We start from the raw sequence: 16919 nt of genomic DNA, 5'->3' as shown, positions 1-16919 counted from the left end.
AACAAGCCAATTCATTCATGGTAGGAAAAAATAAGATTGCCCCACACAATAAGATTCGGAATTAGCATAGCTAAAATTAACTTGTGTATAGATTCGATAGATAATTGCATTTTTCGAACCTCTTTTTAGAATCTATTTGAGAGTGATTTTGAAATTATATAGTTAAAGTTAATATCGTGTTTTTATTGGTTTCAAACCTTTAATTTGAAACAATATTTTTAATCACTTTGAATTAATTTAACTTGATTTTAAATTATAAAGAAGTGATGATTCTAACTACAATTTCAAAACTAGTCTATATTCTTAAGCTCAAATTTTAGGCTAGATAAGATTAAAAAGAAAATGTAGGATATCTCTCAAAAGCTAGGTTTTTATTATTCGTAGAACATCTAATTATAAAAATATAAGATATCTCTTAACCATATACACTACACATTGATCTTCAATGATAAAAGAATTTGACACGTGACAAATTATGATTGGACACTTAAATTACTTACCTAACCAAAATGATTATAGTTTGAGATAGAATGGTCGATTTTGTAAATTAAAACAATCAAATAATAGTAAGAAAAGACATCTCTCCCTCTAAATGCACAATTAGGACATCCCAACCTACAATTAGTGGATGTGTGTGTGTTTGCAACTGAATTAATTAGGTGATGGGTTAAGGTTTAAGATTAAAAAAAAGAAAAGAGAAAGTTTTTGTTTATTCTGCAGTTGCTTGTAAGATAAACAAGGTTTTTTTTAGTCTTACATTTAAATGGACTGCAATTGGAACACTATACAAAAAGAAATATATAACTATAAAATTGTTGAAATATCTATTTAATATATAGATCCACCAAACTGAAACCTCAAATCTTTATTAAAATTGACTATATATATGGGTATCATTTGTCTCTTTTAATTAAAGACCGATTATAACTGTATAATGATAAATAATAATTAAGATTAAGATCGGGTTCGGATTATAATCAGTGACGTGTTTATATGAAAAATGAGACATATCAATTTACATTTTATCTTCTTAAAATTATAAGAGTGAGATAGTTCTTTCTTAATCCTCATAAATTAGGGTTAGATCCAATTAGATAAATCTACTTTATCTTTCATTTTTCAATATTTGATTTATTTCATCACGTTTAGATTCACGAAATTGGTTTTTCTCGCATCAAATGGTTAGATAAACTCTAAGTAAGTTTCATGAACTATTCGTAATAAGTAAGTTATTGGTATTTGAGTTTTATTCTTCTTCCTTTGATTCGTTAATTTCTTAGGTGAAGTATCATAGAAGCGTGAACATGACACGGTTGCCACTTTCATATTTAATATATTCTTTTTTAAAAGTTTGGTCAATTGATTTTTCACACACATATCTTATTATTCTCAATATAAAAGATAAACAAAAATCAATACAAACATACATGTAATGAAGGTTTATTATGAGACACAATTAAGTTAAATTCACGGAAAAGTTTGAAAATCCCTAACCCCTCCTGATCTCCTTTTGATAGGGAACCCAACTCAAAATAATAATAATGACAATAACAATAATATACCATAGATTGACAAAGAAAGAAACAAAGAAACAAAGCATATGATAATTATAGCAATTATTAATTCCTTTCTAAAATTCTTTCATTTATAAATCATATGTTTATCAATAAGTAATTATTACCATTGCATAATTTTGGTCAAAAAGTTGATTGGCATGATTAAGTACATTATTACAAAATAGGTGTGTTGATAGTAACCTGGTTTAATAATTTTCCACATAATATTGCAAATTAGGTGTACGTTTACAAGGGCTATTTTCTCCATGGTCCATTTTAATAATCTAATCTATAAATGTTTTACTAATCTAAAACACGAGAAAATTTGTCTAAATTGAGTCAATTATTTAAGATATATATTTATTTATTTATTAGTTGTATCGAGGTTTGAGATCAAATTTATCCCCTAACTACAAAAGATACGTTTTGGTCTAACTTATTAGCTCTATTAATTTGCTTTTCCAAATTCATTTTCATTTTAGAGAGGAAAAAAAAAAAAAAATCTTACATATTTGGATTGACTTGATCGAAAAAAAAAATAATTTTAAGGAAAGTCACTGTTATATTTTGTACTTCTTTTAGTAAAATTAATTTTTTAAGTTTAAAAGTAGTTACGAAATTATTTTTAACATTTGTGTTGGATTTTTTTTGTTATAATAACTCAATTTTTAATCCGATGAAAAATAGGTTGGAATTATTTAACTTTCACCCAATTTACGGAAGTGGAACAAGATTATCAATAATCCTAACCCTTCTTTTTTCTTTTTAACTTTTTAGTCCAACGTTATTTAAAAAATTATTGAATAAATTTCACAGATTAAATAAATATACTCTATAAATAACAACAAAATAAAAATTCGAGCTAGGAAAACGTGCATTTATATATAAAACACAACATGTATTTATAATAAAATGTCACTCACCCATTTTCTTTTGAGAACTTGGTTGAGGCTATTGTTATATATAAGATTATGACCAAAGTTTTAAAAGCTAGTTTATCTTCTCCTTGGACTGAAATTGACTCTTTGAAATTTCTTGATTAATAAGTAGAGAATGAACTAAGTTTAAGTGTTTGTTGATATTCCATTATGATCTTTATCTCTTTAAATCTTTTAAAACTTTCTTCAAACCAAACTTTGATGTTAGTAACTTAGTTTACCATGCTAAAAAATTTCATTATTCCTCGAAGACCACCTCTCTGTATGTGGATGGTTGGTTTCTTAAGTTCTTTCATTGGCTGTGTTGAGGACCGTTGTTGATAACATATGTATGTATGTGTGTGCATTTATGTGTGTGTGTTTGACATTAAAAGCATCCACCAACTAAAAGTGGGAAAAGTGTCGTGTTGTTCACGTACATACATACATATATATATATATATATATACACACACATATATATGAGAGAAAAAGAAAGAAACCCCCAACTAGGTGTTGTTAATTTCTCTCCTCTCGTGATTCCTTTTAACATTAAACCGCTCTTTCTCTCTTTAATTCAGCTACCACACTTCTTCTTCTTCTTCTTCTTTCTTCTTCTTCTTCTTTCTTCTTCCTTATTTTTCCAAATTCCAAACATTTCCCAGTAATATGCTCTAATCCCAACCTCAATCTCTCTCTCTCTCTCTCTCTCTCTCCCTCTTTTATTTATTTTTTTTAATTAAGGTCATAATCCCTCTAATTAATTTTTTATTTATCTGTTTCAATCCTGATTGTTCAAGAAATAATTCAATTTAATTGAAGTTTTTTCTTGAAGGGGTGTGAGAATTAAATGGGGAAGAAAGGAACGGGCTGGTTCTCCACTGTGAAGAAAGTCTTCAAATCCAACAACACTCCTTCTTCCAAGGACTACTCACCTCACTCATTGCTCAACAAGGTTTCTTTTTTTCTCCCTCTCTCTCTCTCTCTCTCTCTCTCTTTCATTTTTTTGATAAATTAATTATTGACTAGTCTATATATCTCATCATCAAGAAAAACATACTTAGGTACATCATCTTAACTCATCTAAATATTAAAAAAAAAGAAAAATAATAAGTTGTCATATAACCAACTTTTATTTTGGTCATGGATGGAAATACACGTAGAGATTAAGGTAGTTTGAGTGGTAGGGTTAGTTTAAAATTAATTAGTACATAAAGAATTAATTAGTACATAGAGATTTATGTGGCCCAACGTACCCTAGTTAATAGGTAATGTACATTGGGAAATTTTGGCAACCTTGGGATTTGTATTTTAGAACTGAATTACTCACTTTTCATGGTTCATTAGTGTGATAGATAAGCATATAGATTGAGAGTGTCTTTTAGTAGTTGGGGTTTGTGCTTTTCTTTTGCTTGAAGAAAAAGATGAAATAACTTGATTGTAGATGAAGAAAAAGCCATTTTGAGAATAAAGGGCAATGAGAATAGAGAAGAATAATATATAATGAATTAAAATAGAAAATTGATTTATTTATATATTGAAATTTACAGCCATGCATGAATAAGAAAGAAGGGAAGGAAAAAAAATTAATGAAGTTAGTGTGGTTTTGGTCCCCCATTGGGTAAGAAGGACCAAAATGTAAATCATATAACATTTTTATATTTTTGTGTTTTGTCTCATAAACCTTCTTAAGCTTTATATCTATCACTATCATTTATCTTCACCCATCATGTGCATGTTGGTGCTAGATCTCCATCATCTTTCATATACATTTTGTCTCTTTTCTTTCAACCAATTTTGTGTTACATGTATATATAAATAAGTGTCTTTGATGAATGATGTTCTGTTTTTTTTTTCTCCCTTTCTATTATCATAATTTGTTTTCTTCAATCAAGTTTGGTAAAAGAAAATATACATGGGAGAAAAATGTAGAATACGTTAATAAGAATCTCATTTTCTAGAATGAAAATTCATATTAATTATTATTCTAATAAACGTGAACATGATTTAATTGATATAAAATATTTGAATTTTAGAAGTTTATGATTTCCACACCATGCATGTGTTGAAAACATCTAGAAGCCTTTCTTAAATTAGTATATGCATAATGATATAAATGTGTAAACTAAGTTTTTTTTTAGAATTGTGTTGAAATACGTAAATTATAAATAAATACCTTGTTTCTAGAAGTGTCCTGTAATTTGTTTAGGTTCAAAAATTGTTGTAAGAGAAAATCTTTAGGTAAGAAATATAATCAAGAAAATGTTTAGAATAATATTTATAAAATTCAAAAAGAGCATTAAAAAGTTATTTTTATTTGAACTATGTCTATAAATAAAAATTGTGGCACCATATATGAGCCAAGCAAACAAAGCAAGAAAGTTGGGCAAACTTCTTAAGTAAAAAGTGAGAGAGTTTTGAGAGTGAAAAAGTACATATTCTCTCTAAAGTATCCATTATGATCTTATCTTTTATCTTAACTAGTACATTCTTAATAAAAATTATTTTCTTCTAATTGGTTCTCTTTCTTTCTTGTGGGTAAATTTTCTCAACGCATTCATGATTCTTTTAAAATGTTTAGATAAAAATAATAAACTACATATATATTTTTTTTGAGGTATTGGTGATAAATTATTTAACGAAACTATAACTATAATATTTTAATTAAAACTCTTTCATGTTGGTCTAAAAGTGTAATTTATATCGATAAAATCTTATATGAACAAAATTTTGCAGAAGGAAAGTGCGAATCTGGAAAAATGGCAGCACAATGCTCCAGAAGTCATATCATTTGAACAATTTCCAACAGAAATTTCGACAGAAATAACGAACGATGAGAGCGTTCAATCGACACCAAAGATTATTGAAGGCCGAGATCATGCTATTGTCGTTGCAGCAGCAACTGCGGCGGCTGCAGAAGCTGCAGTTGCCGCTGCTGAGGCAGCAGCAAAAGTAGTTCGCTTGGCTGGTTATGGATGGCAATCTAGAGAAGATAGAGCAGCAACTCTTATTCAAGCTTATTATAGAGGCTACTTGGTATGTGTGATGATGAGATTTTTTCAATTTAATTTGAACTTTTTAATTAAGAAACAATTGGTTCATTACCTCCTAACATAAAATTTTTATATTTATCTTTTAAGAAGATGACTTATACTCTTTAAAACTTTAAATGCGTTGAAACTTCAAATTCCCTTACATTCTCATGCAAGTATGTGTTATATGTTGTTGGTTATAGGCTCGACGAGCTCTTCGTGCTTTAAAGGGACTGGTAAGATTGCAAGCGTTGGTCCGAGGCCACAATGTTCGAAAGCAAGCACAAATGACAATGCGTTGCATGCAAGCTCTGGTGCGAGTGCAAGCAAGAGTCCGTGCTCGTAGGTTGCAATTGGCCAACCAAAATTATAATAAAAGAATTGTAGAACAAGATAATGATAACGAAGATGAAGAAGAAAAGCTATTGCAAAACAAATTAAAGAAGTATGAGATGGAAAGTTGGGATGGTAGGGTTTTAAGTGTAGAGAAAATCAAAGAAAATTCTTCGAGAAAACGTGATGCTTTAATGAAAAGGGAAAGGGCTCTTGCTTATGCATATTCATATCAGGTTTGTCTCCAGACATATATATGTTTTTCTTTTCCTTTTTCTTCATTTGAACTTTTTTGATATCTTAAACAAGTTATATTTTGATAGCAGCAACATCAAAGAAGACAAGATGAAGAAGGAGTTTTACAATTGGGTGAAGATGTGAATGATTTAGGGTTTAGGCATGAGAAGGGCGAATATGGTTGGAATTGGCTTGAGCATTGGATGTCTTCTCAACCATATAATAATGTTCGTCAATCCACAACACGTGAGTCTTATATCACACCTACCACCGTCACCACAGCCACAGACGACATGTCAGAGAAGACGGTTGAAATGGATCCAACTCAACTAAATTTGGACTCTTTCGACCTAGGACAAGTAGGCGGCCCATACTCATCTCGACAATCGATTTCAAAAAATGTTCCAAGTTACATGGCTTCAACCCAATCTGCTAAGGCCAAGGTAAGAAACCAAGGCGTGGTAAAACATCAAGGACCAAAATGGAACAAAGCAATGAGAAGAGGATCGGTATTTGGGTCGGGTTGTGACTCATCGAGTTCAGGTGGAGGAACGATGACGTACCAAGGTCAAAGAAGCCCAATCCCAATGAACAATGGGCCTCGCTTGTCTCCTATACACGTAATGGGCTGTGGCCCAGACTACCCAGGAGGTGAAGATTGGGCCCTTCCACCCCTTGGTGTCAATAGTCGTTGGAGAGCTGGTTTTGCTTGAATCACTTTCATTTCCAATCCCTTGTATGTTTAATAACTGAATTATCGAACTTTGCCTGTTCATACATTTCTATTTATTAACTTCAGAAATTGTGTTAAATCCACCTTATATACTTTTTAAAAAATGTCCCAAATACCTTTTATCTTTTTTCATTTCTCAAATAACTTTGTTCTTATTATTATTTTTTCATTTTGACAATGGGCAAACAAGTTGTTTTCTTTTTAACATCATTTACTGATGATACAAATAAATTGTTTTTTTTTTAACCTACAAATAATATTTATAAACAAGTTATAATAATTAAGTTTAAATTGTTTTTTTTTTTTAACCTACAAATAATATTTATAAACAAGTTATAATAATTAAGTTCATATTACATAAACTTATTGTTGACAAAAATAACAAAAACAAAATTCAATCCATATATACAAAATATAAAATGTCACAGCCCTCATTACTAATATACATTTTGATACACATAATATCCCTTTAACACTTAATATTCATTTAATACTTCCTAATAACCATTTGACCTTGATATACTTAATGCATCATAATATTTTTTGATACACTCAATACTTTTGATACACTTTAAATATTTTCATATACCTAATACTTTTTGTTACGCTTATTCTTCTTAATACACTTAAAGGATTCATTAATGAGTTTGATACACTTGATGCACTGCTAATAAAATTGTTATGCTTCATTGGTATACTCAACAAATTTGATAACCTTCATGCATATGAAATGTTTGATACACTTGAAGTATTGCAGATACATTTAATTGATTAAATACACTTAATATGTTTGAAGTTCTACTTATACACTATTGATATACATTTGTAAACTTGTTTGATATACTTGATAATAATTCACTTACTTTAATAATATATTGTTGATATACTTGATAATGATACACTAAGTTATATCATTCACATACTTAATAAAATGTGATTAGAAAATAAAAATTACATAATAAGTATATCAATAAATTAATACATGTAATACAATATATAAATCTAATGCAAAGTAAGACGAATGTAAAATAAAAACAGCTAAGATAAAATAATTTTAAATCAAATTCAACTCAAAATATTTATATTTGTAATTAATTAATTATTGAGAAACATATTTGTGAATATTGGGAAATTTTGACATATGTGTAATATAATGTTAAAATTTAGATGATTTGTGAAGAAACCCCGAGTAATTTGTGTAGATATTATGACGATGAATATTGGTAAACTGGGCCAGAGGGTGAGGAAAGACATGTTGGTGGGCCCAGTCATAAACCCACATGTTGATGGGCCAACATGGGCCCATAATCCGACAAAAAAAGAAAAAGAAAAAGAAATAGCCCAAAACGTTGAAAGGCGTCCCCAGTTAAGGCCCCCTCCATCGTCCATCCCTTTATAGTGTCGCTGAGCTGTAAACGGGACACTCTCCAGACTCCAATCCGACATGTAGTTTCAATACCAACGAACAAAGTTTAAGTACTACAACTTCGACGTCTTCTTCCAGGGCTTCACAGCCATACAGTTAGAGGTGGAACTTTGGAACATCATGCATTCCACCTTCTTTCCCTTTTCAATACCAAACAATTCTTTTAAATGACATATTCTTTAAATTGTTTTCACTTACTCTATACATGTAATAGTAACCATAACATTTAAACATTTTCTTTTAAATAATCTGTAAACATAACAAAATCATCACCTACTAAACTCATATTAACCATATGTCTATTAATATATTTGAAAATTCTTTTACATTTTTGCTATAAAATTAATATTGATTGCTCTTTGTTAGGACAAGTATCTGTAAGAGGAATCAAGTATTCCTTTGCACACACATCCTTTTCTAAAAACTTTATGAGTATAAAAGTTGGTCTTTTCTTTTCCCCCAACATTAGTGGGTATTAGAGTTGTTTGTTGTGTGTGCAACTTTGTTGATATAAAAAATGCTGCTTTTTTTTTTATTTATTTATCACTTTGTGGTATTTTTATACATTTTTATTTATAATTGGTATCATAATTTGGTCACGTTTTAATAAATTTAATTTAATTGGTATCATAATTTCATACGAGGTTTAATTATATGTTAGGTTAATATAATTTAATTGGTTTAAGCATATAAGTCCAAGTCATGACTATGACTAAGAGGTTAGAGGGTCAAATCATTTTAACTCTCACATGTTTCTAAATTGAGGGAAAAACGTTAAATTATGGGTTCTTTTTACGTTATTAGAAGAAATTCTTGTATGTTTAAAATAGTGATTAAACTAATTTTTGTTTGAGTAATTTAATTTTAAAGTAAAACCAGAAGATCTCTACTCCTCCAAAGCCTTTAGGCCATATAATTTACAACCTCATGCCTTGAGCTCAGCAATGAAAAAAGGGACTTGAGAAAGGTGAATGATCTCGTTATTCCAACCATGAAGCCAGTAGGTAGATACAATTGTAAAATTTAAATATAGATAGATGGAGAAAAAATGAAAAATATTCACATGACATACTTATTTCCTACCAAAAAGAGAAAAAGAAAAAACCTATGATACATTTAATTCCCGTGGTGCGTTTTTCAACGCAAAATTTAATACAAATACTCTAAAATATGATATTGATATTTCCAAAAGCATTTGGTATTGGATGTAAGTTAGTTGAGAAATAAGAATTTGAGATGTGGTGGATAAGTATTTTGAGGCCAATTTTAAAAATTTATTATTTTGATCCAATATTGAATGAGACTATTCCAATTTGCGTTTGTGTGAATGTGATTGATTGATGAGTTGGTTGAGTATCTTAAAAAACTGTCATAAATAAAAATTTATAGTCTCAATTATCACTACTCAGTAGCCTAAAAAAGAAAACAAGGAACGGAAAATCAAATCTGAAATCCAATTCATCAACATTTTTTTTGTGTTTCAGTAAGAAACCCAATTGAAAATTCAAGTCAATGAACATCAAAAGCAACAAATTTTTTTCTTTTTTATCAAATTCAAACCCCACAAAGGCCAATGTATGAGCAGAAACTCAAAAGAGTTTTTTGTTTTTCCATTTCTTTTTTTATTAACTAAGATTAGAAGAAGCAGAATGTCAGTACAGCGCAGTTCAAGTGGGTCACATGAACGACTCAATAATTTATTCTTTAGTACGCTTCAGAGGCCTTCAATTCCATAAGAATCTGTGACCCAATTATAATTTTTCCCTCTTTCGCTTCCATTTTTTCATCTCTGCAAAATTCATGATGAGGTTGCTTTGAAATCAATCAAAGAGTGGGTTGCTATCGGACCCATTTCAAATCCCGCATTGCCTTGTTTCGGAATTCGAGGCCCGATCTTCGAACTTTTTGGATTATAAAATGCTCGTGGTAACTGGGATTCTTGGGGAGTTTTCGTTTTAAAAGTCTACTTCTGATTTTATCAATTTCTGTGCTTTCTTATGCTGGTTTTTGCTTTACAGGTCGAACTCAAGGAAGAAGAAACTCAAACAGTCAATTTCTTCTGGACCCACCAAGGGATTCTTGACTGAGTTGCTTCATTATTTTGTCTATGAACTGAAAATGATACAATTTATTGCTCTATATGAACAAGAAGATGCTCCAACCTCTCAAAGGTATTTGATGATATCATGGAGAAAGAGGAGTTATTTTTTTCAATGGTTTTTAGTTACGAATTAGGAAATGGGTTTTGGTGGGTATCTTTGATTTGGGTTTTGTTATTGTTTATTGCTGCCATTGTGCATTGCTAGCAACCCTTTTGTTTTCTGCTTCAAAAGGTAAGAAGTTAAAAGACATAATCATCTTGTGAGAACTGAAAGTAAGTTGGAGATGCAGCCTTTTGGAATAGTTCTCTCATTATGCCTTGAAAAGGAACAATATATGGTGTAGTTCTATGCTGGCTGGCAGACCACTGTGGAAAAGAATAGTATTATAGAGTACTTCTTTTATGCATAAAAGTTGCCTTTTCTCTCTTCAGTGTTTACATGTAGTTGTCACTAAGAGCCAGAAAACCTTGTGTTTGCTTTATCAATGGGTCATGACTTGTGATAGAGAAAATTGGAGGAGATGGGGTTGGGGGAGATGGAAAAGGGGAAAGGCAAGTGGGGTTGATTGCACTCTGTCCTTTCCCTGAAAACCAGGGACAATTCTCTCTTTTGTTCTTTTTCTTTTTTTCCTTTTTATGACTTGTATTTTGTTTTAGTTTGGCTTCTTACATGTTCTTCAGACTCAAGCACATGTAAAAGCAGCTATGGTTTTGGAATTTCATGGTCTTGTTGATAAGCTTATAGCCTTCATCCATCTTGCATATTACAATTCTACGATTTTGTGATCTGATACTTAATGATTTCCTGTAAGAATTGCTGCTCTTGGTTTGTTGTTTTCCCCCCATCATAACTGATGACTTCAGTTTTTCAACTTTGCTGTTCCCTCATACTGTCTTACTTTCTTCTGTAAGATTTCATGTGCTGTTTCTGTAAGATTTTTTATACGTGCCAGTGGGATTCAATCGATTCCATCTATCATAATCTGATTGGTCTTTGTTCAACTTCTTAGTTTCACTTACTTGAAAGTCTTTTTTCAGACTTTCAGTTTTGTCTATTGTGTATATGTGAAATGTTGACGTTTTGTTCCATTCCCATATATGGGATGGTTTTTGACTTATATAAGCTGACCGTTTTTTCTTGTGTCATAGTGTATTCCAAGGAGAAGAACCATAGTCTTGAATGATGGATGAGAAAGAGGTTTCCAATTCACTAACATTCATCTCTGAAGAGAAAATTGACAGTTTATCTCCTATGTATTTTGGCGTCTCTTGCGCATTCTTTGCACTTCGACTCTTGTCGACCTCTGATTGCAAAGACGAGAAATGGTCTGAAGTTCGGGAAAAGATGCTTCAAGGAAGCGCCCAACTCTTGGGATTGCTAATATGGAGTGCTCAGAGGGAGGTGGATAGGCAAAAGCCCAACCTTCATCATAAGCTTGAGGCTGCTGAGAGAGAGATAGGAGAGTTGAAAAGGATCAGACATGAAGATGCTAAAGCTAATGAAAAAGTTGTTTGCATCTTTGCTGCTCAGGAGCAACGGTGGTTGATTGAAAGGAGGAAGCTTCGCCAACACATTGGGGGTTTAATGAACGATGCAAGACTACTCGAAAAGAAGGAAGGAGTTATTTCTGAACTGAATGAAAAGTTGAAAGAGATGGAGATGACTCTAGAGTCTAAGGAAAAACAATTGGAGGAAGAGATTAGAAAGGGAAGTGATTTAGAAGAAAGACTGTCAAAGGCTGAAAATGTAGTAGAAGAATTGAGAGAAACTGCTAAACGTGAGGCCCAAGAGCATTCCTCTGAACTCTGGAAGCACAAAACAGCCTTCATTGAGCTGGTCTCAAACCAAAGGCAACTCGAAGCTGAGATGGCCCGAGCAGTTAGGCAAGTTGAAGCATCAAAAGGAGAGCTTGATTCAGTTTTAGAGCAAAAGGAGGAGTCCGTAATGTTGGTTCAGAAACTATCAGCCGAGATTGTTAAAATGCGCAAGGATTTAGAACAGAAAGACAAGATCTTGTCAGCAATGCTGAGAAAATCCAAGCTGGATACAGCACAGAAGCAAATGCTCCTTAAGGAGGTTAAGCTATCCAAAGCTAGGAGGAAGCAAGCAGAACTAGAAGCTGAAAGGTGGAAGACAATTTCAGAATCAAGACATGAAAGACAGTCTTTGAGAAGTATGTTATCCAATCAGGCCAATTCAGGAAACGATGTTCCTACAAGTGCTGAGGACAAGCATTCAAATACTAGCGCCTTTTCAAATACGGGGAAGACCGTATCGAAGCCAACCGATATTTATATAGATTACAATCATTCTGAATCCATTGAGTCAAAAAATTTCCCTCCCCTTGCTGAATCAGAATGTCTTTCCCCTGAAAGAAATGGTGACTCAGGTAAGAAACTTAAATTTCCTCTTAGAGTAAAATGCACTAATTTATAGCTGATTATAACCAACATTGGTAATGTCTGATGGTTGTAATTTCCAACTATCGTATCGGACATTGCTCAATACTTTCATATGTTTAGCTTAACAATGTGTATTTCAAGGTCTCTCTGACTTGATGAATTTATTTTATCCTTTCCGGGTTCATCTATGGATTTTACTTCTGAAGGGAGAATGATTGACGTGAAGCAGATGGAAGAGTTGGTATGCTCTGAGGCAGAAAAATATGTATTAATACTTCAGCAAAGACATGACCTAGAAATAGATGCGTTTGCAGAGCAAATGGGGGTGAAAGATGAAAAATTAGAAGTTTTTCACTGGCAGATGCTCAACTTGGAACTCGAGTCAAAACGGCTTCAGTCACATCTTTCTGGACAGAATCAAGAAATTTTGCAGCTTAGGCATGAGAATATGAAATTAAAAGCTCTGTCAATGGAGAGAGAAGAGGAATTAGCTTCCTTGAAAGACCAACTGGCATCACAGTTCAAAGCTCAAAGGTACCAGTCTCCAAAATGGGTGCCAGATGAAAACAATGGCACGTGGTCTGATGTCAAGATTATAAAGATAAAACCAGGAGAAGAAGAGCAACAAAGAAATAAAGATTCTGTTGGAACAATAAGAGAGGATGCTGTTGAGAGAGAAGAGACTGCTCCCTCAAACCACGTTGAGGATAGAAATCCATCTATACAATCTCCAGGTACAGAATTTGAAGATGAGAAAGAAATTCCTTGTCACAGTCCTATTCAAGAAGCAAGCCCAAACAGTCCACAGGGAGTTGATAATGCCGAACCGTTGGCATCGATTGGGCAGCAGTTTGGAAGAACTTACAGTGCTCAATGGAGGATGGATATTCATGCTCTAGGAGTGTCTTACAAAATCAAAAGACTGAAGCAGCAATTTCTTCTACTTGAGAGGCTCGTTGGAAAACAAGAAACTGCTCGGAATTCCGAAAATGAGGATAATGGACAAGTTGGCATTAGAGACTTTCTTTTGTTTCTGACACTGCTGAATAAACAAGTGGGAAGATATAATTCTCTGCAGGAGAAAACTGATGAACTCTGCCAAAGGATGGTATGTTCATGTATATTTACAGTCATTTTCTATAAATTCATTCTTCATTTTCTACCCTTTAGAGATTTTCCATCTCTTCTTTAATTTTGTCTTTGCTCTATGTCCAAGTATTCGAGTCTCTTATGAAGCCATGTGCAACTCATTTTCTGGTGCTCTTTTCGTGATATGCAGCATGATTACGAAGCAAGTGTAAAAAGTGGAGAGTCTAAAGTAGTTAGAACAAAAGGGAAAACCAAAGCGCTAGAGAACTTCCTTGAACAGACATTTCAACTACAAAGATACGTTGTCTTAACAGGACAAAAATGGATGGAAATTCAATCCAAGATCAGCCTGGAGTTCGCCAAGGTCGCTGATGAACTTCAAAAGTCTGGTAGCTTTGACGTCATGCGCTTTGCCAGTAGTGTTAGAACTCTCCTCCAAGAAGTTCAAAGAGGTCTAGAAGTTCGAATAACTCGAATTATCGGAGATCTAGAAGGAACCTTGGCATGCGAGGGTATGATTTGTCTAAGTAGATAGTTGTGAAACTGTATCTTACTCAATAAAAGTGAATAATCATGTATGATTCTGTGTGTTCTATTTCTTGATTGTATAGAGAAATTAGTAAGAATGGCCTTCGAGTGTAATGAAATTTCCACAAGTTTGTTCAAATTTCCTCAAATTAACCTGAAATGATAACAATGCGAGAAAATCCAACTCCCATTTTAAATTCCTCAGGAAATCTAATGAGTTTGTGGTGATGAATGCTTAAAGTAGGCGAAACTGATTGTTCGTATATAGCCATCAACATCATCATCCACCACTGGTTTTGTCGGTCTGAGCAATCTGTTTCCTTTCTTATTCCCAAAGCCAGCTAAAACAAGTTGCTCTTTGTAAATTGGAAAACTTTCACGGCTGCTCTTTGGTTTTTTTCTTCTTGAAAACAGTGCTAATGTGACATTCCGGTAACGTCATCGACAACGAAGTTACAGATTTCTTCATATTTCTCTTTCTTCTCTAGTGCAACCACAACTTCTTCGACGGACCAACTTTGGTGAAACTCTTTTTTTGTCTTTTCTCTTTCTTCTCAAAAACCATGCAACAGCTTCAGCTGTGAGAGAGGAGAGCACATTCGACCAACTTTAGCAAAACCATAGTGCGAGAGAATGAAAGAATGATAAAGAATGGGAGTGCAAGCGAGAGAGGGAGAAAGAGTGAGTGAGTCAAAGAGGAGAGTGATCTATGAGCGAGAGGGCGAAATAGACAATTTCTGCGTGCATGAGTTAATTTAGGTAATTTCACTCGAATTTGACGCGTAAACAAAGGTTAAAAAGAAAAAAAGATAGGAGCAGTACAAATTTAACTTTCCCCAAAACTTTGTGTCATCTACAAAACCCAGTGGAAACTGGAGCCTCAATATTTGTTCTACAATATTTGAAGAAGAGAGTAAAAATACTTGAGGTTGAACTGATATATTATATTGATTAAAGAACAAAAGGGAAAAAAAACGAACACAACCACCTCATGAATTTCTTTCTGTTTTTCTTTTTCAGATGACTTGGCATCCATGAACAAGTAATGGTCCAACAGACCAGATCTCATGAGCCATTTAAAACCACCCCTGTTTTTGCTCCATTATTTTGTCAAAGCATCAAAAAGCCTATCCTTTCTCAACCGTTTTTCCCAGAAGTGGAAAAATCAGTATGACTTTTCAAACAAAACCCAATTGACAAAAATAAGACCGTTGATGGATCATTCATCAATCCATCAAAATCAGAGACACAAAATTTCCAATTTGTGGGACCTTTAAATATATACATAATTAAATGTAAGATTGAGATTTAATAATATAAAGTAAGAAAATTTCTGGCATTTTCTCGTGAAGACGAAGCGCTAGGAGCGTTTTTGCAGTTACCCCTCACAATTCGCATCCACTTAAACCAACTTTGTTTCCACTTCCTTCTCTCTCTCTATAAAAATTCTCCTACCTCTACAGTAACTGATCATTCACTTCAACTGAGGTTTCTTGTAATCGATCAATTGCAAATGGGTTTCTGAAATATTGCCAGAATGAGGTTTATAACAGGGGAAAATCCCAGTTCCACACCGCCAAAACTGTCTCTGTTTTCTTTGCCAAGACAGCCGCCGGAGCCACCGGGGATGGTAACGCCGCCGCTGCACGCGTCAATTTCTGTGCCGTTTCAGTGGGAGGAGGCGCCGGGGAAACCGAGGCCGTCTGGGATTATTGAACCAAATTCAAAGCCCAGAAGCGCAAGATCTTTGGATCTGCCGCCGAGGCTGTTTGCCGACGCTAAAGTGGCTCATTTTGCCTCTCCGACGACCGGCGTGGACGAACCCATTTTCGGTCCAGACCTGTCTTCCAGTTTGTCGTTTAGGTTCCCCGACACTTGGGCAGAGACGGCGACGGCGACTGCGGCAGCTACGAAAGAGGAGAAGAATGGTAAACATGTTGGGTCTAGACGGTGGATGAGCTTCAGAAAGAATAAGAAGATTGTGATTCCGAAGAGTGGGCCTGAAATTACTGTCACGGGCGGCGGCGACCGTAATGGTGGGAGTAGCGACGGAGAAACAAGGGTGAAGATCACAAGGTTTAGAAGTAAAAGAAGCTTTTTTAGGAAACCGAATTCAAAGTCGCACTTTATTGTAAGTCTTTCTATAATTGCTATTTGAGTTTCTTAATCAAATGGTGATATCAAATAAAATCGTAATCTATCATAAATATATAAATTCGATTGGGTTGAAATGATGACAGGCAAATATTTATGGAAGCTTGAAGCAAGTCATTTCTTGGAGACGCAAAGGAGATGAAATGGAAAACATTTCACCATCATCATATAAGAACAAAATACAAGTCTAGATATAAAGTCCGTTATATTACTTAACTTTCTAAGTAGGATATGATATTATAATATGTCACTCTATACTACTTCTATCTTCTATCACTTTACACTTGTAAATATATCTTTATCTAATACAATTTGTGTGTGTCTTCTCTTCGTATTCTTCTACCAAAATTGAGCATCTTTATTGAAGTTTGAATTAAAAACTTAGCTTCTTAAAAGAGTAAAGATTTGTG

At 33.2% G+C, this 16919-nt stretch overlaps 3 protein-coding genes across 10 annotated transcripts; all 3 read left to right on the top strand.

The window, feature by feature from the left end:
- Positions 1-2881: 2881 nt before the first annotated feature.
- Positions 2882-6923, top strand: LOC101206628 (protein IQ-DOMAIN 1). 5 transcript variants are annotated; one of them, XM_011653021.2, is made up of 5 exons: positions 2882-2986; positions 3309-3428; positions 5210-5509; positions 5709-6074; positions 6162-6923. In XM_011653021.2, exons 2-5 carry the CDS (start codon positions 3324-3326, stop codon positions 6786-6788), a joined length of 1398 nt encoding a protein of 465 aa, XP_011651323.1. In that variant the 5' UTR covers positions 2882-2986; positions 3309-3323; the 3' UTR covers positions 6789-6923. The 5 variants fall into 5 exon arrangements, with proteins under 5 accessions (XP_011651323.1, XP_011651322.1, XP_011651321.1 ...); XM_011653020.2 differs by having other exon boundaries at positions 2958-3137; XM_011653019.2 differs by having other exon boundaries at positions 2958-3217.
- Positions 6924-9643: 2720 nt separating this feature from the next.
- LOC101206875 (myosin heavy chain, striated muscle) lies at positions 9644-14553 on the top strand. 4 transcript variants are annotated; one of them, XM_031882439.1, is made up of 5 exons: positions 9644-10160; positions 10253-10405; positions 11485-12725; positions 12930-13846; positions 14018-14553. In XM_031882439.1, the coding sequence occupies exons 3-5, from the start codon at positions 11516-11518 to the stop codon at positions 14360-14362; spliced, it is 2472 nt and encodes an 823-aa protein (XP_031738299.1). In that variant the 5' UTR covers positions 9644-10160; positions 10253-10405; positions 11485-11515; the 3' UTR covers positions 14363-14553. The 4 variants fall into 4 exon arrangements, with proteins under 4 accessions (XP_031738299.1, XP_011651318.1, XP_031738301.1 ...); XM_011653016.2 differs by having other exon boundaries at positions 9645-10160; positions 12945-13846; XM_031882441.1 differs by lacking the exons at positions 9644-10160; positions 10253-10405 and adding an exon at positions 10878-11142.
- Positions 14554-15657: 1104 nt separating this feature from the next.
- LOC101216427 (uncharacterized protein At4g00950) lies at positions 15658-16916 on the top strand. Its single transcript, XM_004146177.3, has 2 exons — positions 15658-16486; positions 16596-16916. The coding sequence occupies exons 1-2, from the start codon at positions 15893-15895 to the stop codon at positions 16698-16700; spliced, it is 699 nt and encodes a 232-aa protein (XP_004146225.1). The 5' UTR covers positions 15658-15892; the 3' UTR covers positions 16701-16916.
- Positions 16917-16919: the final 3 nt, after the last annotated feature.

Source organism: Cucumis sativus, chromosome 3 (assembly GCF_000004075.3).
Source record: "Cucumis sativus cultivar 9930 chromosome 3, Cucumber_9930_V3, whole genome shotgun sequence".
In the NCBI taxonomy this organism is placed as follows: Eukaryota; Viridiplantae; Streptophyta; class Magnoliopsida; order Cucurbitales; family Cucurbitaceae; genus Cucumis; species Cucumis sativus.
This window is presented reverse-complemented; position numbering and strand designations above follow the sequence as displayed.

Excerpts from the sequence above, each read along its gene's own strand:
- LOC101216427 (XM_004146177.3), top strand. The coding sequence starts at position 15,893 with ATGAGGTTTATAACAGGGGAAAATCCCAGTTCCACACCGCCAAAACTG. Across the intron at positions 16,487-16,595 it reads ATTCAAAGTCGCACTTTATT|GCAAATATTTATGGAAGCTT; the intron begins GTAAGTCTTTCT and ends AAATGATGACAG.
- LOC101206875 (XM_031882439.1), top strand. The coding sequence starts at position 11,516 with ATGATGGATGAGAAAGAGGTTTCCAATTCACTAACATTCATCTCTGAA. Across the intron at positions 12,726-12,929 it reads TGAAAGAAATGGTGACTCAG|ATTTTACTTCTGAAGGGAGA; the intron begins GTAAGAAACTTA and ends GTTCATCTATGG. Across the intron at positions 13,847-14,017 it reads ATGAACTCTGCCAAAGGATG|CATGATTACGAAGCAAGTGT; the intron begins GTATGTTCATGT and ends CGTGATATGCAG.
- LOC101206628 (XM_011653021.2), top strand. The coding sequence starts at position 3,324 with ATGGGGAAGAAAGGAACGGGCTGGTTCTCCACTGTGAAGAAAGTCTTC. Across the intron at positions 5,510-5,708 it reads CTTATTATAGAGGCTACTTG|GCTCGACGAGCTCTTCGTGC; the intron begins GTATGTGTGATG and ends TGTTGGTTATAG. Across the intron at positions 6,075-6,161 it reads CTTATGCATATTCATATCAG|CAGCAACATCAAAGAAGACA; the intron begins GTTTGTCTCCAG and ends ATATTTTGATAG.